At 55.6% G+C, this 27,608-nt stretch overlaps 1 protein-coding gene across 1 annotated transcript; it reads right to left on the bottom strand.

The window, feature by feature from the left end:
- Nucleotides 1-590: 590 nt before the first annotated feature.
- Nucleotides 591-27,608, bottom strand: THBS2 (thrombospondin 2). The gene is made up of 22 exons (XM_058670610.1): nt 27,486-27,608; nt 25,377-25,459; nt 23,621-24,177; nt 20,082-20,166; nt 17,079-17,275; nt 15,841-15,981; nt 15,202-15,298; nt 13,968-14,138; nt 13,118-13,294; nt 12,569-12,742; nt 12,131-12,258; nt 11,891-12,043; nt 11,134-11,352; nt 8,815-8,922; nt 8,114-8,273; nt 6,232-6,350; nt 5,662-5,896; nt 4,513-4,740; nt 3,924-4,195; nt 3,542-3,639; nt 2,329-2,468; nt 591-1,176 (listed from the first exon to the last, which is right to left on the bottom strand). The coding sequence occupies exons 2-22, from the start codon at nt 25,435-25,437 to the stop codon at nt 1,169-1,171; spliced, it is 3,528 nt and encodes a 1,175-aa protein (XP_058526593.1). The 5' UTR covers nt 25,438-25,459; nt 27,486-27,608; the 3' UTR covers nt 591-1,168.

The following is a 27,608-nucleotide window of genomic DNA, read 5'->3' as shown; positions in this document are numbered from 1 at the left end:
CTTTGAGCAAAACCAATGACCTGTGTGTGTTTACCATAGCCCAGTCAGGGGTGAACTCTGAGAGATCCTGTATACGGCAAAGCTAACAGCAACAACCACTAGCTTGGCATCCATAACGACAGGAAAGATGAAGGTCCCTTGAAAAATGCTTCACGACATTTACCCATCTGCGTCTTACACAATGCTTCATCCTGACCACTTCCTAGGGTCTGTCTGACATTTCAACAGGCAGGGGACACGTAGAATACACCTGTAAGAAGTCAAGCCATGTATGCATCCTAGTTAAAATAAGTTATGAGTAAATGGAGTTGTGTCTGTTCACTTAATAAATATTAAGAAAATGTTTCTAACTGAAACCTCCCAGAAATGTTGAGTGAGGCTGGGTGAAAGCAACTCATCATGGGGTCAGGGTTGACCCAGGCATTAGGCGCCAGGCGGCTTTGCTGTCTCGGTGGCAGAGCCAGCAGCTGGCCTGGCGCCCCTCAGCACCATCCAGCGTGGGTGCTCCAATGGGGGCCTCGCCAGGCCCAAGCCCCAAGCATGGCCCTTCTGGATGAACCACGTCTCTGTTGAGCACATGGCTCCTCTGCCGGGGAAGGGGAGAGTGGGGCAGCAGGTGTCTGAGCATCCCTGCGATCATTTTCCAGCTGCAACTCATCAACGGTCCCTTCCTGCATGTGGCAGGGAGACCACAGTCCCCTGAACCTTTCCCTGCTGCCACACTGACCCGCTGGATGGTGTGTCACCAGGCACAGCTCTCACCCGGGCACACTGACCCCTGAAGCACCAACAGCAGCTGAGCGATATTTTTCATGCTTAATTTATGATACTGTCACACGCACAATTTCCTTCAACTCCATATACACATACATAAAATAAGTAATTACATTTCATATGTAAACGTCATTCCTTTCAAACAATAAAAACAACGTAGTGTCATGCCCACGTTTCACTCCACAGTCTTAGATCAGAGCAACGGCTTCCCTGTGGCAGGGTGGGTCCTCCTCTTCGGGCTCCTTCAGTGCATATCCCAGGAGGCACTTGGGTACGAGGCTGATGATGGCGGTAGAAAACTCGGAGAGCAAGGAACAGAAAGTGCCGCTGAAGAGAGAGAAGCTGCAGAGGTGCCGGGCATGCGCAGCTCAGGCCGCCAACACAGCAGACCTGCTTAGACATCTAGCAAAAAAAAAAAGCCAGAATTCAACCACAGTTGGGTTCTGTATTACTGTCTCTCCTACAGCTTAAAATGCCACCATTTTGCTACAAAAATATCTATACCATACATGGGTGCTTAGATAGATGATGGGTGGGTGGATGAATGTGTGGTTGTGATAGATGTGTGGATGGTTGGATGGATGGCTGGACAGAAAGATGGATGGATGTACGTAAGTATGGAATAATGAGACTGATGGATGCATATGTGAGTAGATGGGTGGATGGATGGATGAATGGATGGATGGATGGATGGATGGACGGAAGGACGGATGGATGGATGGATGGACGGATGGATGGATGGATGGATGGACGGACGGATGGATGGATGGACGGATGGATGGATGGATGGATGGATGGATAGATGGATGGATGGATGGACGGACAGACGGATGGATGGACGGATAGATGGATGGATGGACGGATGGATGGATGGATGGATGGATGGATGGATGGATAGATGGATGGATGCATGGATGAACAGAAGGGCAAATGAGTGAGTCATTGGAAGAATGAGATGGATAAGAAGTATGGCAGGATGAGATGAGTATATGATGGATAATATGGGTGGAACATGGCATAAGTAAGCATATCCACAGAACACTTCATGAGGTAAGCAGAGAAATGAATGTTCTTGTCGTCATCTCTTTATTTTACATGTAAATTCAAAGTGTGATCTTTTGGAACCATCTCTGAACTTGAAGGCATGACAATCTATACGATGAGATTCCAGACATGAAACCCTTCAAAAACACACCTTCAGGGAGAGCCAGGGGAATCTTGCCCCACCCCCATCCTTCCACCCCCTCGCCCTCTCCTTCCAGCTGCCATGAGAGCAGTGACCTTCAGAGGTTTATAAAATGCAGAGAGTTCTGCAGGCCACAGCATAAAGGGCAACTGGAATTAGTGCAACTGTGAACAACCAAAGGCATTCAAATACAACTCAATCAAAAGTGAAAAATACAATTAGATCTGAACTGTCCAAAACGGCCAGGCTGGTGCTCCCATGCATCTTCCTTGCACAGAGGCCTGTCCTTGCCTATCCATGTGCTGTGGGCTGGGTGTTCCTTCCTGGCCCATGACACCAGCCCTCTGCCCACAGGTGCCCTCACTCACCTCTGCACTCATACTTGAGGTCCGAGAAATAGACCATTTCTTGGGAGAAGACAAATAGACCAAGACGCCCACCAGAGTAGGTTTGGTCGTAGATGGGGCCTGAGTCAGCCATCACCTGCTTTCCTTCATGCACTAAGACTCTGAAAATGAGGGTGGGGAAAGGAGAGAGAGACAATGTGAGGTCTATGACGTGCCCCAGAGAGGGACGCGACAGAGCCTGGGATCTGACCCCTCGGCTCAGTCTGTGGGCCTTCATCAGACACACACAGTCCTTCCTGGGTCTCCTGTCATTGCCACACGGCAGAATGATGCAGCACCCATGTAGGGGCACAGCAACCCTGGCTGCAGGAGCCCAGCACCCTGCGACAAGATGCAGAGAATTCCCCAGTGGCCCTTCCACTTCTGGGTGCCAGCATCAGCCCCAGGGTGTCCTCACTGCAATGCCACCACCCCACGCCCTTCCAAGTGATGTCAGGAGCTTCCGACTCAGTGTGAGCCAGGGGACCGGCCAGAGCAGGGGGAAGGACAGCCTGAGTGACAGGAATGTTCAGGTGTGCACCACCCCCAGTGACTTGTGAAGAGCCCAACTGGTTCCTGGTTGTCACTAACTTTACCCTAGGTGAATCCAGACCCCCCATCTGAGTTGTCCACGTCTTCTTCTCATCAAAGCCAACCATGAAAACGGCAGGGCCTAGACAGCCATGTTCTACTGCACTGGCTGGGTCAGTAGGTCCTGCTCCGAGCCATCTGCACACCAGCTCGGCATAACCCAGAGCAGCACATACTCGCTCGGGGTGGCTCCACCACCAGCCACTGCAACTTGGTGAAAAGGACAGGGAGGACGGGAGAGAGAGACGCTGCCCAGTTGCTGGTTCACCGTCCCATTGTCCATAATGGCCAGAGCTAGGCTGGGACCACAACTGGGAACTGGGAATGCCACCCAAGCCTCCTGGGGGGCAGAGAGTAGGCAACAGGATCCAGAGAAGGGCACGACCCAGACCCCTGAGCACATGCCCTCCCCAGGCTACTTTCTCCTTTCGACCAGTTTCTTTCCTCTTTTACAAAGGGACCCCTGCTCGGTAGAGACACAGGAAGAAGAGCAGATGTCTGTAGGATGGCTGTCTGGGAGAGCTCAGCGTGGGAGCCCCCAGGTCCTGGGGATCCTCAAGACGCAGGGGCCTTGGGGGAGGACACCAGCACAGAGCTGCCTCACCTCATGTATCCTGTCTTGGGCCTGTGCGTCAGGTGCCACCTGTAGGCCGTGTAGTCCTTCCAGCCAATGTTCTTGGGGTCATGCCATAGTGTGCGCACCTGTAAGACATGAGCCAGTGATGCAGAGGGTCCAGGATCTGCCTGGGCTCCCCAGGACCACAGTCCTGTTGCGCAGTGAGGGTGACCCCTGCAAGCTGTGGCCAACAGTGTCACCCAGGCCCAGAGGTAGGTGGCATGCCAGTGCCTGGACACAGGGCCTCCCCTCTGGGCCTTCCGCTTGCTTGAGGGGCCGTGGGCAGGACACTGAGACCCTTAGATCCCCTCTCAGGGTCTCCAGCAGCACATGGCCACCGACTCCTGTGCCGACCGCCCCGGGCTCTCACCTGGCCCTGGGTGTTGCCTGTGTGCCACAGTGCATTACGCAGGTGTTCGCCCACACCTGTGGTGGAGTTCACCACCTTGAGAGACACCCCAGAGTAGCCGTAGGCCCGGCTGGGCTGGTCCTCCCAGTAGGTCTGTGTGACCTGCTTCCACATGACCACATAGAAGCGGCTGCTGGACTGGTAGCCAAAAACAAAGCCAGCATAGTCATCGTCCCGGTCAGTGTTGACGTAAAACGTGCCGCTGAAGTCCACAGACCCAAACTCGTCAAAACCTGGAGGCCAAGACAGAGTCACTGCCTGACCCACCATTCCCAACAGACCCCAGCTGCCTTCCTCCCCAACCTGAATCTGGCTTGGTTCTCATCCTGCATCCCACCCCAGCTACTGGCCGGGAGATGAAGAAACAGAGGGAATGCCCCACTTACCTCACACAGCTGTGAGCAAGTCCCAGGAGCAGTGACCAGTGGGCTGCAGACTGACCTTCAGAGCCAGGCTCTGCCCACACCCCAGGCCACAGCCAGCATGAGGACCACCTGGAGCCTGCCTGTGAGCGGCCCTGCCTGGACTCTTCAGGGTAGTTCACACTCACCCACAGCGATGCCAGGGTCTGAGTTTGCTGTCTGAACCAGCTCCTTGCCCTGGTGACGAATGACCCAGTTGGGGTCAATCTGTGTGGTTCCCTTTGGGTCCAAGGGCACCATCTGGAAGTTCCGGAAGTCTGTCTCACTGATGGCATTGTTCTCGGGACACACATCATCAATATCTGGGACGTTGTCGTTGTCAAAGTCGTCCTTACAGATGTCACCCCGCCCATCACCTGTACACAAAGCACAAGAGGGAGCAGAGTGGGCCACGGGTGGCTGCCAGTCACCTGCCCTCACTCAGGCACATGAGTGTGAGTGTACAGCCGGTACCCTGTGGTCTCCCACAGGGAGGCACTCCACTGATTGCACCTGTGCCTGGGAGCTCGGGGCTCTGCCATGCGGGGCTTCTAGCGCTCTCCCTGCCTTCTTTGTGGGCACGTCTCCTACCCCTCCTTGCCTCTCCTACTCTCCATGTCCTTCAGGCAGTGTCTCACACTAGCCACACGTCCTCCACGGCTGGCAAGGACCTCTCGGGCTTGCAGACCCCTGGTTCAGAACAGGAGAGACCGATGAGGCCTTTAGTGGCAGCTGTGAGCCACAGTCAAGGACTGTTGCTCGGAGCAGGCTCCTGGGGTTGGCAGCTAGAGCCCAGGGTGCCCTGGCACAGTGGCTCTTCTGCTCAGCCCTGCAGTGGCAGCAGCCTGGACAGTGCTTGATGCTTCCTGTGCAATAGCCACATCTCTCTGAGTGTGGCTGAGCCTGCAGATCCTGCTCCACATCCCACGTGCATCTGAGTCATGCTGGCTCTGCATCCGGCCAGTGTCCAGCTGCTGAGGCCCTGCCTCGGCCACCTCAGCACAGCCCCCTGGGCTCTAGGGTCTAGGACCATCCCAGCTAAAGACTACTTCCTCCCAGTGGTCGCTGGACGGCAGGCCGGGTCCTCACAGTGGTGCTTATGAGTCAGCCCCTCCTGGGACACTGAGCTCCATCTTTTGTACGCCTGGCTTCTGCACAGAGATGGTGCTGAGACAGTCCCCAGCCAGGCAGGCTCACAGCCAGCACCAGCCCAAGCTGTGCACCCCAGCCGTGCTGGCAGCTCCTGCAGGGGCTGGGGCCAACCCGACAGGGCACACGCTGACAGCAGCAATGCCTACCATCTGAGTCCTCCTGGTCTGGGTTGAACACCAGCCTGCAGTTGTCCCTGTCATCGGGAATGCCATCATTGTCATCGTCCGAGTCGCAGGCATCACCCTTGCCGTCATTGTCGTGGTCAGCCTGGTTGGCGTTGGAGATGTAGGGACAGTTGTCCTGGTTGTTCTGGTGGCCATCATCATCTATGTCCTCGTTATTGTCACACTGATCGCCCACGAGGTCGTTGTCTGCGTCGGTCTGGGGACAGAGCGGGGAGCCCAGAGGCCTGGTCACAGATGGCCACTATCCTACCGGGAGGAGGGTGGCTTGCTGGGTCCACATCACTGCGCCAAGCTGCCTGTGACCACAGTCATGTCATGCGGGAGCTACAGGGTGACAGTCCCTTGACCTGTGTCAGCCACGGGCCATGTCCTCGGTGCATGCGGCCCCAGGAATCATGCTCAGCCTGGGGTCCGCGAACGCTCCCAGTTGAGTCCTGGGAGGTCTGGTTGCTATGTCCTGACAGAGTGCAGAGAACACTCCAGAAGCCAGCGCTATGTCTCACCAGGGGCCTGGTGCACCGCCCACGGTACCTGTTCAGGGTTGTGCATCAGCGGGCAGTTGTCACAGTGATCTCCCACACCGTCACCATCAGTGTCCCTCTGGTCAGTGTTGTAGACATAGGGACAGTTGTCTCGCTCGTTAAAGACATCTGAGAGTGTGCAAAGGAAGAAAAGACATGGGAGCTGGTGACATGGCCAGCCTACACAGCTGACAGCAAAACTGCCCCTAACGATAATTGCAAACCCAAGAATCCTGCCAGGACACCACAAGGATGGCCAGCCTCAGATGAACATGGCATTTTCCTAGGGCTGGCCCGAGGCCACAGTAGGCATCCACAGAGTGGCACCAGGGCCGAGGCCAAGGCGGGCATCCACAGAGCGGCATCAGGGCTGAGGCCAAGGCGGGCATCCACAGAGCGGCACCAGGGCTGAGGCCAACGCGGGCATCCACAGAGCGGCACCAGGGCTGAGGCCAACGCGGGCATCCACAGAGCAGTGCCAGGACTGAAGCCAAGGCAGGCATCCACAGAGCGGCACCAGGGCTGAGGCCAAGGCGGGCATTCACAGAGCGGTATCAGGGCTGAGGCCAAGGCGGGCATCCACAGAGTGGCACCAGGGCTGAGGCCAAGGCGGGCATCCACAGAGCGGCGCCAGGGCTGAGGCCAAGGCGGGCATCCACAGAGCGGCGCCAGGGCTGAGGCCAAGGCGGGCATCCACAGAGCGGTGCCAGGGCTGAGGCCAAGGCGGGCATCCACAGAGCGGTGCCAGGGCTGAGGCCAAGGCGGGCATCCACAGAGCGGTGCCAGGGCTGAGGCCAAGGCGGGCATCCACAGAGTGGCATCAGGACCAGTCCCGGCTGCTCTGCTTCAGCTCCAACTCCCTTACGAGCCCCTGCACCCCCAGGGAGACCCAGCTGCACCCCAGCTCCTGGCTACAGCCTGGCCCAGCATGTGAGGAGACCAACGGATGAGGGAAGGTGCTGTCTCTCTCTCTCTGTTTCTCTCTGTGTCTCTCTCTCTTTAGTTGTTTTTTAACACAAGCAAGTGGAGCTTTAAAAACAGAATTTTCTTGTTTTAAAGTAGAGCTAAGGGCTGGAGATTTCAGGGTGCTGTGCAGATCGAGGCATGTGGTGCCCTGATGCTCGGGGGCGTGAGGGTCTGCTGGTTATGCCAATCCCCCCAGGATCTACCTGAGAAGACACTGAGCTCTCAGCAGTGTGTCCTGGATGCCCACGGACAGCAGGAGGGAGACGGGAAGGCAGGAGACTGAAGGGTTTTAGATCCAACAACTCAATTTTAAGCCATTTGAGAAGCACTAACTCCGTCAACTCTGGAGTGACAACACAGACTCCAACTCAGCTGAGCACTCAGTGAAGCCCACGACCACAGAGGCAAGTACCACACCCGGAATGCAAGCCGCACGGCAGGGGGGAGCATCAGCCCACTCAGGAACTCCCAGAGGTGCTGGTTCTAAGGTGGCCACTTGAAGGACTGGCCAGCACTTAGACAGGGGCGCCGTGGGCACCTGATCCTGACAGGCCAGCAGGGATGCCACGCACTGATGGGGATGCCAAGGACCGGCTGCCTGTCTGACAGCCTGGGGCCCTGTGAGAAGGACAAGGGAGTGGACGTCCCACAGAGGCAGAAGGACACTGCTAGCCCTCTCTCAAACATGCGGCCTCCTGAGGAGAGAGGCCACATTCCTTGCACTGCTGGGTGGAAGGTACACAGCATGGAGGACACCAGCAGGAGATAAGTCTGTGACCAAGGGATGCGGGAAGGGGAGAGGAAGGCTCCTGTGAAAGGCAGGGACAGTGTGTGGGGATGGCACAGGTGTCCTTCACACGCTCGGCAGGCACACATGCACTCAGGACAGTTTGCGGCCACACCAGGGGCCGTGGAGAGCCACTGACCATCCCCGTCGATGTCCACAGAGCAGGCGTCTCCCTCGCCGTTGTTATCCGTGTCGATCTGTGCTGGGTTGTGCACATACGGGCAGTTGTCACAGCGGTCCCCAACCTCGTCCTTGTCATAGTCGAACTGGCGCGGGTTGAAGAGGAGTTGGCAGTTGTCCTAGAGATGGGATGAGACAGTCTCAGGAAGACCCAGTAGGCGGGCAGCTGGCAGGTTGCTGAGGGCATGGCACAGCGCTCACAGGGCTGCAACCTACACACTCCAGACCCAAAAAGCTGGTTCTGGCTGGCCCACTCTAGGTCGGAATGTTCGCTCACCACCCTGTGTCTGACCTCTTAAAATACGGAGCTTTCTGCAAAACGGGCTGGACACCCAGGCATACCCACGCGAAGATGGATCCATCAGTGAGCCAGCAACCAGGTGTGGCGGAGACAGAGCCACTTCTGGGAGCCCTGCAAGTCCTTCCCACCCCGTCACATCTGTGCTTCAGTGGCTGTAAGGCAGAGATGTCACCCACGGAGCCAGCAGCGTCACCATGCTGGGCCCTCACCACGACAGGCAGAGGATTGCTGGAGAATGACACCACTGAATGCACACAGCCCAGCAGCCCTGGGCTCTGGCTAACCCACCTCCTTGGACGGCGTGTGTGGACCCAGGCCCGCGCTCCCCGCACACAGCACAGCTCCCCGGCCTCACCCACCTTCTCGTCATTCACACCATCATTGTCGTCGTCATCATCACAGGCATCGCCCACTCCGTCCTTGTCAAAGTCCTCCTGCCCCGAGTTGGGCAGGTGTGGGCAATTATCCTGCAGGACAAGATGGAGGTCACTATGACAGCAGGAGGCACTCTGAAGAGTCCCTTCTCCACGTGAGGCAGGTAGCGTCACGCCAGTCCAGGGCTGAGCCACATCTGTCAGAAACACCTCTCCAGGAAGTGGACGTGTGAGAGGCTGAGCACACACGTGTCAGACACACATCCTCAACAGAAGGCAGCAGCATGAAGCTCGGCCAGGAGGTACTCAGGAGCTGCAACCAAGCAAGCTGTTGAAACTAGACCGTCCAGGAAGCTGCCACACTGGGGCTGTGCGGAAAGGTGGGACCAGATGAGAGCCTCAGGGAACTGCTGACCAAGAACCTCAGCCAAGGCAGCCAGCACCTCATGCCAGCTGCACCCTGGCCCCCGGGGTCCCAAGATGCAATGTGGGACTGAGGTCTGCTCTGGCATCGGAACTGCTAGCCTCAAACAGCTGTGCCCAGGTCAGGATGTGCCCAGAAAGGAATGTGTCTGGGCCACAGGCCAGGTGCAGAGCAGATCCCAGCAGCTTCAACAGCCTAGAGAGAGCACTGGACTGCCTGTTGAGTCAGAACACAAATGATAGGGTCCCTACACGGCTACACCAGGCATATGGAATAGGTTTCAGCCATTACATTCAAATCACAGTACAAGGGCGAGTGCAAACGCAGAACCTCAGCGCCATGGGCATGGTGAGAGCAGGAGGACAGGAACAGTGTGGGGGACGGTGTGACAGCAGGAGGACAGGAACAGTGTTGGGGACAGTGTGACAGCAGGAGGACAGAGACAGTGTCGGGGACGGTGTGACAGCAGGAGGACAGAGACAGTGTCGGGGACGGTGTGACAGCAGGAGGACAGAGACAGTGTCAGGGACGGTGTGACAGCAGGAGGACAGAGACAGTGTCGGGGACGGTGTGACAGCAGGAGGACAGAGACAGTGTCAGGGCGGTGTGACAGCAGGAGGACAGAGACAGTGTCGGGGACGGTGTGACACCTGGAGGACAGAGACAGTGTCGGGGACGGTGTGACAGCAGGAGGACAGAGACAGTGTCAGGGACGGTGTGACACCTGGAGGACAGAGACAGTGTGGGGGACGGTGTGACAGCAGGAGGACAGAGACAGTGTCGGGGACGGTGTGACACCTGGAGGACAGAGACAGTGTGGGGGACGGTGTGACAGCAGGAGGACAGAGACAGTGTGGGGGACGGTGTGACACCTGGAGGACAGAGACAGTGTGGGGGACGGTGTGACAGCAAGAGCACAGAGACAGTGTGGGGGACGGTGTGACAGCAGGAGGACAGAGACAGTGTCGGGGACGGTGTGACACCTGGAGGACAGAGACAGTGTCGGGGACGGTGTGACAGCTGGAGGACAGAGACAGTGTGGGGGACGGTGTGACAGCAGGAGGACAGAGACAGTGTCAGGGATGGTGTGACAGCAGGAGGAGAGGGACAGTGTGGGGGACGGTGTGACAGCTGTATGGACTGAATGAAAGTGCTCCGCTGGTTAGGGTTTTTTATTTGCACTGCCAGCAAGGAGTGAGCCAGCGAAGGGCTTCCTGGCGTGTCACACCTTGAATCATTCCCATGGACAAAGGAATTTCAGAACCTCCTTGGAACTGCTTTGCATGGGTTTCAAATGTTTTTTGCACCCAAACTAAATCATTTAAATCCATAAGCCACGGGAATGACCAAGTGGCAGTATGAAGTGATTTTGTTTCAGTCTGAAATCCCACAGAGATGCAGTGGAAACTGGGACAAAGACCACCGAATACACGTGGGCAACACGTGAGGCAGGGCAGGCCCAGGGGGCGACACGTGAGGCAGGCCAGCAGGAGACTAGCGGCTGGAAGCCACACTTCTCTATCTCCCACTTGGCTCTTTAATCAGGAAAAACAGCAAGTAGAGCCTGGGAGCCCGGCTGTCGCTCCACGGGCTGTCACCACCAGTGAGCCTGCCTCCGCCATGTGCCGCGGTTCCAGTGCGGGCTGCTACACTTGCTGCCAGCTCCCTGGCCTGAACCCACGCAGGGGCTCTGGATGGGTTCTTGGAACGTGGGAGGGCACGGACGCTCAGCCACAGGAAGATGCTCCGGCCTCCCCTACACAAGCAGGTGAAACGTGTGGTGCCCACATGTGGCTGACTCAAAGCTGAAAACCCGCACGGAGCAAGGGAATGGTGGGACAAGCAGAGCTTCTGGTTGCAGCCCCGGGGGGCGTCCTCACCTTGAGGCAGTGGTAGCTGGCATTGGTGGCACACGCCAGGTTGCTATTGGGCCAGCCGTCCAGGTCCGAGTCCTCCCCACAGATGAAGCCGTCACCTGCATAGCCAGTTTGACACTCACACTTGTACATGGGGTCGCTGAAGTGGCCCAGGTAGATGCACTCGGCGTGCTTGTGGCAGCTGTGAGTGCTGTCCTTGCACGGGTTTTCTGGCTCGCACACCTGGGGGCGAAGAGCCACACAGTCCCCAACATGTGGTTAAAGATATGAGGGCTGGAGCCGCAGCAGCCACAGGGCTGCATGGGGGTCCCATTCCCAGAGGGGATGGGGAGGTGATGGCAGCCACAGGCAAGGAGCAAGAAAGGGGACTCTGCCATTTCTGCAGTCTTCTTGGGGCACTTTTCCAAGCTTCATGGGTTATGCATCCTCATCTGTGTGTCTACCCACGACCCGTGCAGCGGTGTCCTGCGCTGACTTAGCCCCGTCCTCCAGGGAGGGCGTAGCCTGTGCTCAACAGGCAGAGGGCCAGGCTGCGAGCCTGCTCCACCTTCCAGCCTGGGAACTGACAGCAGCAGAGATCGGCCACTGCCCTCATTGGTGTGTAGCAGGGCCCTCCCCAGCTCCTGCACTCTGGGCTGGCCAGAGGCAAGCAGTGGCCTCCGGGTTCCTGGTTCCTGGCTCCCCATCCCCCTACCCTCCACCTGGGAAGCCCAGCTTTTAAAAGCCTCTAAGACAAAGAGGTGGGGGAGGGTGGTGCTACCTGCTTCTCAGCCCTGGCGGCCTCCAGGCCCACCCCAAAAGGCTGGGTCCCCTTGTAGCGCGGCGGGCAGGGTAGGCAATGGAAGCCAGGCTGGGTGTTGACACAGCGAGCTGCCTTGTTGGTGGAGAAGCAGATGTCCGTGACCACAGCGCACTGCAAGGCAAGCAGAAGGACATGAGCATTGCTATGTGGGGCTCAGGGCAGCCCCATTCCGGGTACCAGGTGCCAGGGCACACGCACCTCATCCAGGTCCTCACAGTGGGTGCCGTTGCCCAGGAAGCCCACAGGGCAGGCGCCGCAGGACCAGGAGCCGTCGGGGAAGCTGTTGCACTCAGCTCCGGGGAAGCAGGGATTGGACAGGCAGCCGTCTGCAGAGCAGGGCAGACCAGGTGAGCTGGTCATGTCTGCCCACAGTCGTGAGGCCACAGGGCACCCAGGAGGCACTGCAGTGTGCGGGCCTGCAGCCCCGTCCGCTCCTGGCACTCACGCTGGCTGTGGGCGATGGAGATGGAGGGACACAGCACAACCACCCCCGGCAGAGCACACAGGGATTCTCCCCCTAACACTGCCCATGCTTTCCAGAAACCCCTGCAACAGAAGGGAAGCCTGCCCTCTTCCCAGAGCGCGGCCCGCCCCATGTGCATGCACATCCCCGCAGTGCGTGCCCCGCGTACCCACCTACAGGGCAGCTCCTTTTGTTGCACATCTGCTGCTCCCGCACGTTGCCCACACAATCCTTCCCACCATGCTGGGGCTCTGGGCTGTTGCAAACGCGTGTGCGTTCACGGATGCCCCCGGCACAGGTAACTGTGCAGGCAGACCACGGGGACCAGGGGCTCCAGCGGCCATCGACTGCAGGGAGAGCACCAGATTGCTCAGGGGAGGCCGGGCTGGCCGGCGCGCAGCACCTTGCTCACAGACACCCAGAGGCATGAAGGGTGGGTTTCTTGTCCCCATGGCCTGATCACCAGTGAGCCCTCGGGCCAGCCACTGAGATGCTCAGAGCAGACCCAGGTATGATGCGCACAACGGCACTTCCAGCAGCTCTGTGCAGCCACAGGATCTCGAATCCCCAGAGGCCCAGAGCCCAGGACATCCTCATTGTGAGAGTGGATGGACTCCCCTGTGTGCGCGGTCACAGGGAAGAGCCCAGTGCTCTGCACCCTGAATGTTCTACCCTCAGGACTGACCAAGCCCCACTGCCCGCCCCAGGGGTCCCCCACTCACTCGGGCACGGGGCGCCCTGGCAGGCCTTGGTCTCCCGGCCGCCCCCTTTGCAGGACTTGCCACCCAGCTGGGGCACCGGGGAGTTACAGAGGCGGATGCGTGTGATGTTGCCGACCCCGCAGGTCACGGAGCAGGAAGACCAGGGTGACCAGTGGCTCCAGCCACCATCTTGCCGGACTAGCAGCAGAGGCAGGAGTGAGTGTGGGGGCTCTGCCGGGTGGAGAGCACGCACACCCCCGCACAGGGATGTGGTCTCCCCAACAGCCCACTGGACAGTAGTGCTGGCCACCCCCCACATGCACACAGCCACACAAAGAGGTGCATACACATGGGCACACACATGTACACACACCTGAGCTCACACATGCGTGTGCACACACAGGACCACATATACAGCAACATCGCAATGCATACACACTCAGACATATGGGGCACACACATGTACACACACCTGAGCTCACACATGGCACACACGCACAGGACCACATACACAGGAACATCGCGGTGCAGCACACACACTCAGACATATGGGGCACACACATGTATACATGTGCACTCAGGTACATGGAGGTACCCCTACTCACACACATGGCACACACAGGTATATGCACACACATGGGCACATGTTGCACATGGGCATACACCCCTAAACACCCACATGCATACAGGGGCACATACAAGAACACACACACAAATACATGGATGTACATGTAAGGAGCACACAGGGGCACTCAGAGGCGTATACACGGGTACCAGGGTGTACATACACAGGCAGGCACGCACGGGCCAGGCATGGGCACACATGGCACTCACGGGCACATGCACGGGCACCGCAGGCGCCAGTACTTACCACGGGAGTCGCATTTGCTCAGGCTGCAGGTTCTCGTCTGGATGGACGGCCCCAGGCAGGTGTTACTGGTGACGTCGCATGAGCGACCCCGCTGCTGGGTGCCAGAGCCACAGGTGACTGAGCACTCAGTCCAGTCTGCCCACGGAGACCAGCCCTCCTCGCTGTCTGCAGCTGGCAGAGGAAGCACACGCAGCAGCATCAGAAACAGCCCATCACTCCCTGCCCATGTGCACTCCGAGGCTGCAGGGCAGGATCCTGAGGTGCCCTCGAGGAGGGAGGAGGCCGCCATGGTGGCCTTGGACCCAGCGGGCAGCTCAGCGCTCCCTGGCCTCTCTGCCTGCAGCTCCCTTGGGCTGTCACTCCTGTGGCCTTCAAAGCTTGAGGGAAAACCCATCACAAGAGAAGACCTGGTGTGAACTTGACAACTTTGCTGCACCAGAACCAACTGTCCTTGAAGTCCATAATTCCACCTGTGTTGCTGTCCCTGTGCTGGGCACAGAGCTGACCTAGGTAAGTCTGCCAGGCAGAGCCACTAGCAGGGCACCAGTGCACTTCCTCGAGACCCTGTGTGGGCCACTTTCTATGTTACAGACGCTGAGTCTGAAATTCAGTGCAAGAACCTCAAGGCCTGTGCTCCTGTTAAACCCACTCTGTCCATACCCTAGGGCAGGCTCTGGGGGTTGAGAGCCAGCCCTGTGGCCACGGACAAAAGGCAGGTGCCCCTCCAGGTCCAGCTCCATGGGGGACCCAGTCGAGGGATGAGGCTTGGTTAGGGAGGTAGAGCCTGCTGTGGCGGTGGAGGGGGACTGAAATGCCAAAGGAAGTCGGGCGAGAGGACCAGGCAGCTGTTGCACCCTGCAGTGTGCAGGGCCCTGGGGACACACATGGTCACACATGGTCACAGCCCCCAAGACTCAGCTCCTGCCACCAGCTGTGCACTCCACGCCTCCACGTCTACCTTCTTGTTCACGTGGTGCAAGGCGTGCCCCCACCAGGACCTTCCTCGACTGCCCGGACTCAGGCCTTAACTCTGCTCTGACCCACGGCCGAGGCTCTCCCAGGGCCTCACGCTGGGCCAGAACCCTGCTTCTCCCCACCCACAGGTGATCACCGGCCTGGCTTCTCTTCTGAGACCCCATGGCAGCTAAGCACCGCTCCTCCCCAGTCTGAGCCTCTTGCGTCTCCAGCAAAGCCACAATGAGCCCAGGGCAGCTGTCCGGTGGGCAGCACTCACCGTGGGAGCAGGAAGGGCAACACTCGCCTTCCACCAAGGACGGATTGGCGCACGTCGCAGGAGGACAAGTGATTTGGTGGCAAACGGTTTTAAATTTCTGCAGGCAAAGAAAGCAGCCAGGTGGCGTCCAGTCATGGAAGAGAGGCAGGCAGGGGCAGAAAACCGTGCACTCAGGGCAGGGCAGCTGAGTAGCTGAAGCCACAAACAGAGGGGGACGGCTAATAGCATTGCTCCCATTAGTCTCAGAGTGGAACAGAACAGGGCTCCGAGGTCCCCTGTGCTCTTGGTTTCTTGGTCCCTAGCTGAGCCAGGAAAGCACCGCGGCTGGACAGCAGGAACCACCTGAGCAGCTGCCCCATGTCTGGTGCCCGTGGCTGTGGCTGGCAGACACCGAGTCCCGTCCAGCAAGGGGGGTGCGTTGCCGTCTCCATGATCGTGGACAGTGAGCACTCCTGCTGGACCTCAAGGTTCCTCGGGGGAATGAGGTCCAGCCCTGAGCAACCCCTGCCCTACTCAGCCCAGCTGCTTCTGACCCCCAGTGCATAGCTCCCCGTCATTGCCCTGTCATCTCCAGCCCCAGCCCTCAGGTTCCTGGCCACCCACAGAGCCTGCGCACTGGGCACAGGCCCCTGGCCTCACCTTGCAGGTGCAGCTGGTGCAGCTGTCCACCACCCAGGTCTCGTTCTCTGCAAACAAGCGGTCTTCCTGCCAACACCCCGACACGTTCCTTGTCTTGGGCGGAACCCCGATAAGCTCCAGCAGGAACTCATTGTCATTGGACTGAAACATGAAGGGAGCCCCGTGAAGCGCAGGGAGGGCCCAGCATGTGGCCAGCGCTTGGGGCGGGGTGGTGTTCCGCTGACTGAGGGCTGTCACGTGGGCAGCAGAGGAAATGACGGGCAGGATTCTTACTGTCTTGGGGCTGTAGGCTGGAGAAGTGTGCCACACATCTGCACATGTGTGTGACATGGCTGAGTACACATGTGTGAGAGATATGGCTGAGCACAGTGTATGGTGTGTACGTCACATGACTGAGCACGTGTGTGTGTGGTGGGGGCGGAGACAAGGTTGAGTACAATGTGTGTGTGTGGTCTTCCGCGTCCTGGGTGTGTGTCTTTCCCTACGGGCCTCTGCCAGTGAGGCCTCTTAGGCACCTGATGGGCAGTAAGAGCCTCTGCTGTACACTCAGCCATGCTGGCCATGGCCCACTTCCTGCACCGTGTGACCTGGTCCTGGCAGCAGGATTCACTGAGGGGGCGGCGCTGCCAGACCTTGTGGAGCTGTCTCCAGGCCTTGCAGCCAAGGCTCTGCTCTCCTGACATAGAGGGGACCAGGGGTGGTCTGCCTGGAGAGACAGCCCCCAACAGTTTTGCAGGGCGAGTCTGCTCTGAGCACAGCTCACCCAAGGGCCCCCGTAACATACCCTGCTTCCGGAGACTCCTCCCCCTGCTGGGTGCTCTACAGCAAGGCAGGGACCTGGCCTCTGCTTTCCATCTGTGGGTTCTCTCCGGGCACAGCGCCACTGGGGACCGGCTCCTGGGCTCCCTCCCTCTACCTCCACAGGGAAGGAGACCACCTGCTCCTCCCATCTGGACCAGCATCAGCTGAGGCCTCGGGGCACCGCAGCAGGATTCACAACCCTCTGGGCTGCTGGCCCTGCCCAAGCAGCTCCCTGGGCATGACCTGCAGTGCGCTGGAGATGCCCTGTGACCCCCGCCGTCCCTCCAGCCTCCATACAGAGTCCCAAGGAGCCTGCCCCAAATTCTGCCTGTCACCAGTGGAATTTAACCAGAGGCTGCATATTCCCGGAACCACTCAGGCCTCTGAAGGCTCTGGCCCATGTGGACACAAAGCCAGCCTGGCCCTCTGACACCTACCACTCTCTTGAGGTTCTCGTTGAGCTGGCCCACAAGCAGGTGCAGTCCGGAAAGCTCATTCATCATGCTGCTCAGCTCAGCACAGGAATGCTCGCACACCTCTGGTCTCGGCTGCAGACTCTGACCCGCGTGGGCCGAAGTGACGTGAGGGCTCAGGTGCAGTGTCTCTGTGTGTTCGCTGATGGCATTGATTTCAGCTGGAGGGGACAGTGGTGAGGACAGTGAGGGCTGGGGTGGTCCGTGTGGTGACTAACACCCAGGGAGCACTGAGCTCGTCCAGGGTGGGTGAGGGCTGGGGTGGACGTCTGTGCTGCTCCAGAGGCTTCAGATACGTTACAGCCCAGACAGCGTAGCTGGCGACAGCCACCTCCACCTCGTTGCCCTGCCTAAAACGAATACGCTTCCTCATAGTCCCCATCTGTGCGGGCAGGTCTCTGACCCTCTTTTATTGATTCCTCAACATCACCACTGGGCTGTTCTGCATTAAAGGGTTCAAGCTGGTTCAGCTGGCCCCAAGGGCCCGAGACACTGGCCGGCCCAAGATGAACAGCCATCCTCCTCAGAGCTGGGCCCACTGGACACGGCCTGTGCCAGGGCTGCAGCAACACGCACTCTCTGCCCATGTCCTGATCCCACAGACCCCGCAGCCCCTGCACTCTGTGACCAGTCCCCAGGTGACCCTTCTGTGCAGGCCCATCCTGTAATAAAAGCAGATTTTGGTATCTCCCAGCCACTTATTTGTAGATACATGTTTGTAACTGCCCCGTCATTCTCCATCTTGAAAGAACAGATTTAGATTTCTGTACAAGTCTATCTCTTAGTGACTTTTTTAAAAAAGGATTAAGAACATCCAGGGAGAGACGGTGGGGAGGCTTCCCGTGGTTTGGGACTGAGAATTGGGATCGGGTAGGCCCTGTGCCACATTTAACAGACCTGCTGGACAAACTACCCGTTATCTTGTGATTTATTTGATTATGCAATGCCTTGTTCCTAAATGAATTTGAGGCAAATGACTATAGATTTTTGAAACCAACTATGTGTCAGAAGCAATATGTGGTCTTATAATAAATGTGTTCTGTCCCTCCCCCATCCACCCAGGGGAAATAACAGGAAAATGGTAAGTTCCTTAGGACAAAATGGTAAGTTTCTTTTCATGCTTGGGATATGGTTCTGTGCATAGTAGGTACTCAGCAAATGTTCCTAAAGCATTGGTTCCTCAGCAGTTAAATTACTGAGTACCTGCTCCAAGATAAACACTCCATCAGATCCTTTGGATGGAAAGGTAACTCAAAACATGTAAATGAATTACTGCAGTACTGTGAGATAAGTACAATTAAGAAGCTAGCTATAAAGTATAGGGGTAAATAGAGAAGTGATTGTGTCTTGAAAAAAAAATTGGGAAGTCTTATCTTCTAGAGATCATTTTTAAGCCGATTGTTGGAAGAAATAGGGACTTGCCAGATGGAAAAGTCCAGGCAGAATGTAACACAAAGTGAAAAGGCCAAAGTCTAGGAATGACAGAGTGTGTTCCTAGTTTGTTTGTTTGTTTGATTGTACTGCCTTTGTTTCAGGAAGAATTTAAGGTCATTTATGTTCCAGTCTTTTCATACTGGAGTGGTTAGAGATGAGACTCAGAGATGGCAGGAAGTATATTATCAAGAGTTTTGTAATTGATGCTTGAATATGAATTTTATATAATGGAAAACGAACCCAAGAGGACTGATAATCAGATTTGTTGTGAATTTTTTGTATATTGAATGAATGAGGATAGAAATTGAAGATTAATATGTACATTTACATGATTTCATTTTTGTAAAAGGCAAAAGTGCATTTATGTGTGTTTATATATACTTGTATATACAAAGGAAAATGTTTCAAAGGATATACTTTAACTTGTTCACAGTGATAACCTCTGGGGAATGGGATTAGAGGGAAGGGGATTTATGTGGCTGTCTGTGTACTGGGTGGGATATTGTGCTTTTATTTCTGTATTTGAATTTTTAATAAATATGTATTATTTAAAAAAAAAAGAACATCCAGGGATCTTTAAAAATATTTGCTTCCATTGTTTCAGAGTTCACTGAGGACAGACACTGCACTCCCTGGAAGGGCTGTGACTTGGGTGTGTCCCTCTAACCTGCAAAGCAGGTGACAGACAGGAGTGGGGCCTGACTTGACCAACCACTGCGGCCAGGACAAGCTGGGAATTGAGGCTGCGGGTGAGGGGAGGCAGCAGTCTCTTCACGCTCCATGGCCCACGCAGCAATCCTGCTTCTCGCTCTCATCCTGTCTTGTGCCACAGGAAAGTCAGCACAAGAAGAATGTGACTCGGCCCTCAATGGAGAGGGTACTGGCAACTGGGTGCCCACGGTCACGCTAAGTGGCCAGGTCTGAAGCAGACCGGCTCTTGACCAGACAACAAAGAGCAAATCTTGCAAATTCCTGGCAGAGCAAATTTTTTGTCATGATTTAGAATTGAAGTAGGGATATCCTCTTAATGGAAAGATCACACGTGAACTCAAAACTAATCCTTTAACAATATATCATTTTTAACTGTCAGCTTCTCTTGTTACAACTAACTCTTCCAAAGACAATAATGCTCATTCAAATATTTCATTAACGTCCCACTGGTACACACACGCATGCGCCCTGTGCATGCATGCTCTCTCCCAACACACATACATACCCTCACTGGTACACGCACACACACAAGCACGCCCCATGCTCTCATACTCTCCCCTACATACACATCCTCACTGGTAGACACACACATGCGTGCTCCATGCATGCATCTCTCCCCCCACACATATCCCCACTTGTACACTCATGTGCCCTGTGTAGGCATGCTTCCCTTCCCCCACACACATCCCCACTAGTACACACACAAATATGTGCCCTGTGCATGCATGCTCCCCCCTCCACACACATACACACACACACACACGTCACAGTAGACACCCATCCAGGACAGGAAATGGAACACATTGTCTCAGGCACACCTACCTCCCTGGTTTTGTTGACAACCTTTCTTGCTTAGAATGTCTTCCACTGAATTTTCAAAAGCTAAGTGTATGTTCTGAAGCAAACCCTGTGGACACAAGTAAGGATAGAAATAAGACAACAGGCAGATGTCACACATGGCGGGGAGCTTAAAGACACGAGCCAGACTCGCCTCGGTTCTGAGCACATTTCCCTCAGCGCAGCAGCTCGCAGGGGCTCCAGGCCTCACGTCCAGGCCTGGTCCATGAACTCAGTTTAACATAGGAAGGGTACCAGCAAGACAGCTGAGTGTCACACGAAGAAATGTGCAAATGCCCTGAGAGGCAGGAAGTGAATCTTCATGGCAGAGGCCGACAGAGCTGCTCACTGAATGACATGAGTCTCGTGTTGACAAGCATGTGTGAATGCATCTGTATAACATGCATATGTGAGTGTAACGTAATATGCTAATTGCATGTGTATAACACATATGAATGTGCATGAGCACAAATGTATGAGAATGCATTGTACAGCACGTATGTGCAGCCACATGTGAACCACATATTTGTAACACATGTGTAGAGCATGCATGTGATAATACACACGTGTGCAGCACGTGTGAACAGACCAGTGTATGATGTGCATGTGTGAACATCTGTGTGACCCATGTGTGAATAGCACGTGCTAATAGCATTGTGTGAATTACACATGCATGACATTCATGTGTAAGTGTACGCATATAACACATGCTGTGAGTGTGTGTACAACATGCAGGTGTCAACATGAAAGTGTAGATGTGTGTCTTTCACATGCATGCCTGAATGTCCGTGTGTGTAACATACATGTGATAGCATGTCGATGCACAACACACATGTGAATACGTGTGTGACGTATACGAGAGCTGCATTGCACAGCATGTGCTGCAAATGTGTGGGATTGTAACATGCATGTGTAGATTTGCTGTGATGTGTGCTGGTTACATATATGCGACATGTATTGTGCATGTGTGTGGCATGCTTGTGAATTACATGTGTAAGCCACTGTGTAGGGATTGTGTGTGCATACCATTCATTGTGAATTGCATGTATATTGCATGTATGTGTACATGCATGTGTGTACCATGTATTGTGAATTGCATGTGTGGCCATGGACTTGTGTTACATTGTGTTACCTTGCACAAGATGTGCCATATGTGTGAATCACATATATGATTGTGGATGTATTTCATGTACATGTGTGAATGTGCACTGTGGGTGTGTATGTGTGTAATATGTATGAGTGTGTGTAACATGTGTGGACAAGTAGTCACCATTTAACATGTGGATTACTTGCGTTTCCTGTAGTTTATGAAAATATTCCAAAATAAACCAACCTATGATTTCTTAAAATCAAAACATAAATTAATTCAATGACCCATCATGCCTAGGCTTTCTATGCAAATAACAAAATGTGGGCTCGGCGGCATAGCCTAGCAGTTAAAGTCCTCGCCTTGAACACCCCGGGATCCCATATGGGCGCTGGTTCTAATCCCGGCAGCTCCACTTCCCATCCAGCTCCCTGCTTGTGGCCTGGGAAAGCAGTTGAGGACGGCTCAATGCATTGGGACCCTGCACCCGCGTGGGAGACCCGGAAGAGGTTCCAGGTTCCCGGCTTCGGATCGGCGCGCACTGGCCCATTGCGGCTCACTTGGGGAGTGAATCATCGGATGGAAGATCTTCCTCTCTGTCTCTCCTCCTCTCTGTATATCCGGCTTTCCAATAATAATAAATCTTTTTTAAAAAAAAGCCTGGGAAAGCAAATAACAACATGTAATCATGTAATTTTGCATGACAAACCATGCCTTTGGAAGAGAATGGAGAAGCTGCTTCAGGATAAGAATAAAATTCAGCTGAAAATACAATCACTCTCCCACGCTCCCAAACACAACTGCAGTCACACAGCCACTGCAGTGACCACAGGAATCATCACAGCTGTGCTCACTGCAACACACGGCCACTGCAGTGACCACAGGAACCATCACAGCTGTGCTCACTGCAACACACGGCCACTGCAGTGACCACAGGAACCATCACAGCTGTGCTCACTGCAACACACGGCCACTGCAGAGTGACTGTGGGTGTGACCTGTGGGTGTGTTCGCTGCTATCCTCAACAGCTAGAGGGCCAGAGCCCCGAGCACCCGTCTGGGGAAAGAGCCAAATCTGAATGCTTCTACACCATCATGAAGTGGGAAAACTGCAACACTCAGCCACTGTCAGGCAGCATCAGAAGACAGATTCTAGAACATAACTCAGATGGACTGGAACCCACTCACTTCTGAGCCACAGCTCTCGCTTAGGCCAGGATTGTGGCATGGTGGGTTAAGTCACCACTTGCACCACTGGTACCCAAGTGCTGATTCTGATCCAAGCTGCTCTGCCTTCGCTCTACATCCCTGATAATGTGCCTGTAAAAGCAAGGGGTCATGGCTTGAACACTTGGCCTCTGGGAGACCTGGAAAGAAATCTTGGACCATGGATTCTGCTCAGCCCAGTCTAGGTACCACTGTCATCTGCCGAGTGAACCCTGTTAGTGGAAGACAGAGCTCTCACACACACCTTCCTGTAATAACCACATCTTCTTGAGAATGCTCTTTCCTTCGGAAGGTCAGCATCTGTTTGCCTGTTGTCACACTGACAGCACAGGATTCATGAAAGGGTGCAGCCACAAAAAAGTAAGAGGACAGGCATTGTAGCCTGGCAGGTCAAGTCGTCGCCGGCAATGCCAGCACCCTAAGGACCTGGAAAGGTAGCTGAGGATGGCCCAAGTGCTTAGGCACCTACCACTCACGTAGGAGACCCAGATGAATCTACTGGCTCCTTACTTCAACCTGGCCCAGCACTAGCCACTGTAGCAAATGGAAGATCTCTCTCTCTCACTCTGATAGTCAACTAAGGCAATACATCTTTACAAATCAATTAATTTTTTAATGAGGTGTCTACATGGCCAGAAATACTTAGAAGGAGGTCACCCTGCTCACAGAAGGGTGCTCACATCGGTGGCTGCTGCTCATGACAGAGCAGCCCATGACAGCTCACTCTGTTAGTTCTAGCTGGGTGCTGACATGTATGTGTGCAAGTTTGAACTGTGAGTGTGTCTGTGTGCATGGGCATGTGTGTAGGTGCGCACATGTGTGTCTGTAGTGTCTGCATGCGTATCTGTGTCTGGTGATCATCTGAGTTCATCTGGTGCCCACACACATGGTGGTTTTGTACATTTGCATGTGAATGTGCAATTCTACATGTGTGGTGTAGTGTGTGCACTCGTGTATGAGCTTGTGGTGTGTGCTATAAGGCATGTGGCATTAACACATGTGCTTATATGTGCATATGCATGATGGACACATGATCTGTGTGCTGTAGAATCTGTGCACTTGTGTGGCTGTTCAAGTGTGTACTGCACATGTGTGTATTGTACATGTGTGCATTACAAGCCAGATCCCAGCACTGAAACAGCTAACTTGTCAGGAGGTGTGCTCAGAGGCCAGTCCGTGTGCTTCTGACATGACCCCTGCCCCCTACTTACCCTGAAGTGGCTGTCACGGGCCGCACCCTTGGCCACGTACAAGCGGCTCCGGTCGGCCATCAGCTGCTCATAGAAGGGCTCATCCAGTGCAAGGTTGTCAACGAGGTCACAGCCCACATACAGGCCGAAGGTCTCGCCAGCCACCTGCACGGTGATGTTCTTCCACTGCGAGTCGGCCAGGCCCACGTCCTCCAGGGACAGCACGTGCTGGCCACCATCCGTCCAGTAGGTGAGGTCCAGCGTGTCTGCCGGTCCGTTGGAGACCAGCTCAAACTGGCGCTGCGCAGCGCCAGGGCCCTCAAGGGCCAGCAGTGTGCCGCGGGACTTGCGGTCCTGCTTGAGCTGGGCAGTCAGGAAGAAGCCATCCCTCTGTCGCATGAGGCTGGTAATGCGGCCCAGGTCAGCGGCGTTCACAGGCGGCAGGTAGTCAAACCGTACAAAGCGGTAGGCAGGCGTACTGGGGTCAGGGCCACGGAACTGCTTGGCCCCAATGGTCTTGCGGTTGATGTTGCTGATGCGGAAGAGGTCAAAGGGTGCATCGTCATCAGGGTCCACGGCTGTCCAGAGCAGGGAGGGGTGTTACCAAGGCCAAGGCCAGGCCGGACTCCCCACACCCGCTCCCACTCCCCTGGATGGTCCTTGCATGGCTGGGCCAATGGGGTGGCAGGAAGTCCATTGTGGCTGGTTATTGGTCAAAATTTTGAATGATTCAATGTGTCCACGTTGGTAACTCGCCAAGGGTTGTGATCATACACATTGCTTTCACAAAGGGTTGGTTAGATTAGGGTTAAGGTTAGGGTTAGCAGTAGCATTAGGGATTGAGTTAGGGCTTGGGGTAAGGTTAGGTGTTAGGGTTAAGGTTAGGGTTAGGGTTAGCAGTAGGGTTAGGGGTTGAGTTAGGGTTTGGGGTAAGGTTAGGTGTAAGGGTTAGGGTTAGGGGAGGGTTGGGATTGGGGTAAGGGTTAAAGTTAGGTTTGGGGATAGAGTTAGGGGTTAGGGGTAGGGGTAAGTGTAGGTGTAGGGTAGGGTTAGGGATAGGGTAGGGTTAGCGGTAGGGTTAGGGTTAGCCGCAGGGCTAGGGGTAGGGTAGGTTTGGGGTAGGGATAGGGTAGGATGGGGTTTGGGTAGGTTTAGGGTTAGTGGTAGGGTTAGGGGTAGGGTAGGGCTGGGGTAGAGTTAGGGTAGGGGAAGGGTTAGTCCATTTCCTCCCACTCATGAAAGCAAAGTGGCAACCCAATGGGATTCCTCCAACATGAGCACAAGGATGTGGTGGGAGAGCTCACACACAGGACAGGGTAAGTGGAAGGAAGCAGAGGGCACAGATGCCACAGCAAATGCTGGGTTCTTGAGCACGATGGGGAGTGGGAGGCGTAACTGTGCCATGGAGACTATGCCCACAGTGGACCCCGATTCTCCCAAAGGCCATCGCTTCATGGCCAATAAAACCTCTCATGTCATCTGTCATTGGTGATATCCAAGTATGTTCATCTTTCATTCACTTCTCTATCCCCTATTTATCATCCATCACCACCCATCATTATCATTTATCCATCATCACCCATTTATTTACTTATCTGTCTCTATCTATGACTATTTATCTAAATGCCACCTATCAGGCTTTCCCTCATCAATAACTAGCTGTCCATTATCTATCCAGTTGTTTCCTATCTACATCCCTACAGCAGGTTGGCACTGCCCTGTGTCACCTGGGCCTTGGCCCTGCCCCCTGCAGTTGAGTCAGGTCCTGAACACTCACCTTGGATGTCCTGTGCACCCTGCCATGCCCACAGAGCCAGCAGGGCCAGCCCCCAGAGCATGCTGCCTCCTCAGCTGTGGCTCCTGGGAACGAACAGACCTCTGTTAGTGACAGCAAGCATTAGGGTCTTTACCCACCTGAACACAAAGATCAGAAACAAAGCTACAAGCCAGGGAGGGATGTTACTTCTCACACTGAATTCTTATACCTACAGCTAGTATGTGTAAGACTGGCGTGCACTGACATACCCGTCACTAGACGGGCACCTCCCATCAGCCCACTGCACTAGCCACATTGCAAACACTCACGTTGTAGAATGTACTAGGAAGGAATTTGATCCTTATTGCACCCCGTCTGCAGGTTCTTGGAGGCGGGGAGAGCCGGGGTGAGACAAAGGCACGTGCTTGGACACAGTAGTCTGCCAAGGGCCGAGAGCCCGAGACTTGGACACGGGAAGCTAGAGTCCAATAAATGCCCCAGGTGGGCAGGTTCTACACATATCCGAGAAAAAGCTGAACAGGGCTGAGAGCTGTGCAGGAGTGAACCAAGCACGCAGGCGGCCAGCGGCACTCGCACATACCCGCTCCTGGCCATTCCTGCCTTTGTCCCTGCTGCTGGCCTGTTTCTTCCTCCACGGGATTGACGTTGGCTCAGAGGCCTGGATGGAAGCCCAGCCCCATGATTAACCACCTCGTGGATGCTGGGAACCCTATGGCCTCTGTCCTCACCGCCCCACAGCTCCCATGGTTACTGCTACGGCTCTCGGAGGGAGTTGGCATCAAGATGCCCACTCCTCCCATGTTGCAGCAGGACAGCCACTTTCTGGGGAGTAGGGGAGGCCAGGCAGACCCCGGCCCATCCTCATGCAGCCAGAGCCTGCCCACCGTGCTGCCCACCAGCTCTCGTCCCGCTGGCTTCCCTGACGACCAGGCAGCAGGCGGCAGGATGAGCACCCGCCTCAGTCGAACTGCCCTGCCTTGGTTTCCTCGTCTGTGGTCGTCTCAGTCGCCACCCTCACTGGACCCCTGAGAAATGAGTGGCACCAGGAGTGCAGCAGCAAGGGAGCATGGGGAGCGGGCTGTGTGTGTGTGGGCATGGGGACACCAGCGGAGGGCTCAGCCGCAGGAGCCGGCTCCTGCACCGTGATCAGCCTAGGGTCGCCACGCATGGGCTCCTCCTGCACCTTCACCCCTGACCCAGCAGGTCCTTCTGGCACCACATCCTCCCCCTGGATGTGGCTCTACAGAGAGAAGCTGCGTCTTGTCTCAAGCGAATTCACAGCCCCAGACATCAGCTACCCTGGCACAGCTCGGGGCCGCTGCATGGCTGCAGAGATCCTGAGCCGGATGCTCACCAAACGGGCACCTCCCATCGGCCCACAGGCACGAGGCTGCCTAGCCCTCAGCAGGGAGATGTAAGTGCTGGAAGAGCCACCTGCTGAGTGCCGCTTGACCGTGAACTCTGCCACAAATTCCCACTGGCTCCTGCTGCGCACCTCGGGAGGAGGGTCCAGGTTCCCACAGTCCTCTGAGTGTGTACAGCAGAGTAAGGTTGGGACTCTTGGGTGAACACTGGCAGTGCCTGGGGCCTCCCCCAGTGGCACTCAACCCAAAGGCCAGTTCCCGCACGTATGCAGATCACCCCACACTCCTTGAGAACAAGCAGGTTCCCTGGCAATGCCAGCACTTGTGCACACTGGCAGCTTTAGATACACTTTGCAGGTTCCTTTCACTGTTTGGGATTAGGCTCAAGTTTCCCCAACATTTCCACCCACAGTTCCCCAGCCCTGCATCCGAGTGCTGATCAACCAGCTTCAGTGAGGGAAGCGATGTGAGAGCTGCCAGCACAGCCCTTGCCAGCCCCGTAGCAGACACATCCACAGCAGTGTGACCCCCCCAGCCAGGCCGCAGAGGGGGACGGTGGGCCCCTGCCCACGGGATGTGGACATGTGGGCTCTGCTGGCCGCTGCCGGGGTGCCTGCCCCATCTGCCCGGTCCACCCAGCTCCAGTGCACACAGGCGCTTTTCTCGGCTCAAGAGCCCAGAGCCTCTTCTGAACAGCACAGTGCAACCAAGCAGTTTAGCAAATAAGAACTTTTAGAAGTCCTACCTGAAATGCTGAAGAGATGCGGTGCTGGCGTGCCAGCCGCAAGCCAGGTTCCAGCACGAGGCTGTGCTGTGTGGAGGCGAAGTGCTGGGCTCGGCGCTGGTGGACACTGCCTCTCTGCCGCCC

This window comes from Ochotona princeps, chromosome 1 (genome assembly GCF_030435755.1).
Source record: "Ochotona princeps isolate mOchPri1 chromosome 1, mOchPri1.hap1, whole genome shotgun sequence".
In the NCBI taxonomy this organism is placed as follows: Eukaryota; Metazoa; Chordata; class Mammalia; order Lagomorpha; family Ochotonidae; genus Ochotona; species Ochotona princeps.
This window is presented reverse-complemented; position numbering and strand designations above follow the sequence as displayed.

What these genes read in the sequence shown, in the direction of transcription:
- THBS2 (XM_058670610.1), bottom strand. Translation starts at nt 25,437, where the DNA reads ATGCTCTGGGGGCTGGCCCTGCTGGCTCTGTGGGCATGGCAGGGTGCA. An exon ending in TTGTCAACAAAACCAGGGAG is followed by an intron (nt 17,276 to 20,081) that starts GTAGGTGTGCCT and finishes TGTCCCCTCCAG; the next exon opens with CTGAAATCAATGCCATCAGC. An exon ending in CCGCCAGGGCTGAGAAGCAG is followed by an intron (nt 11,353 to 11,890) that starts GTAGCACCACCC and finishes CTTCGCCCCCAG; the next exon opens with GTGTGCGAGCCAGAAAACCC.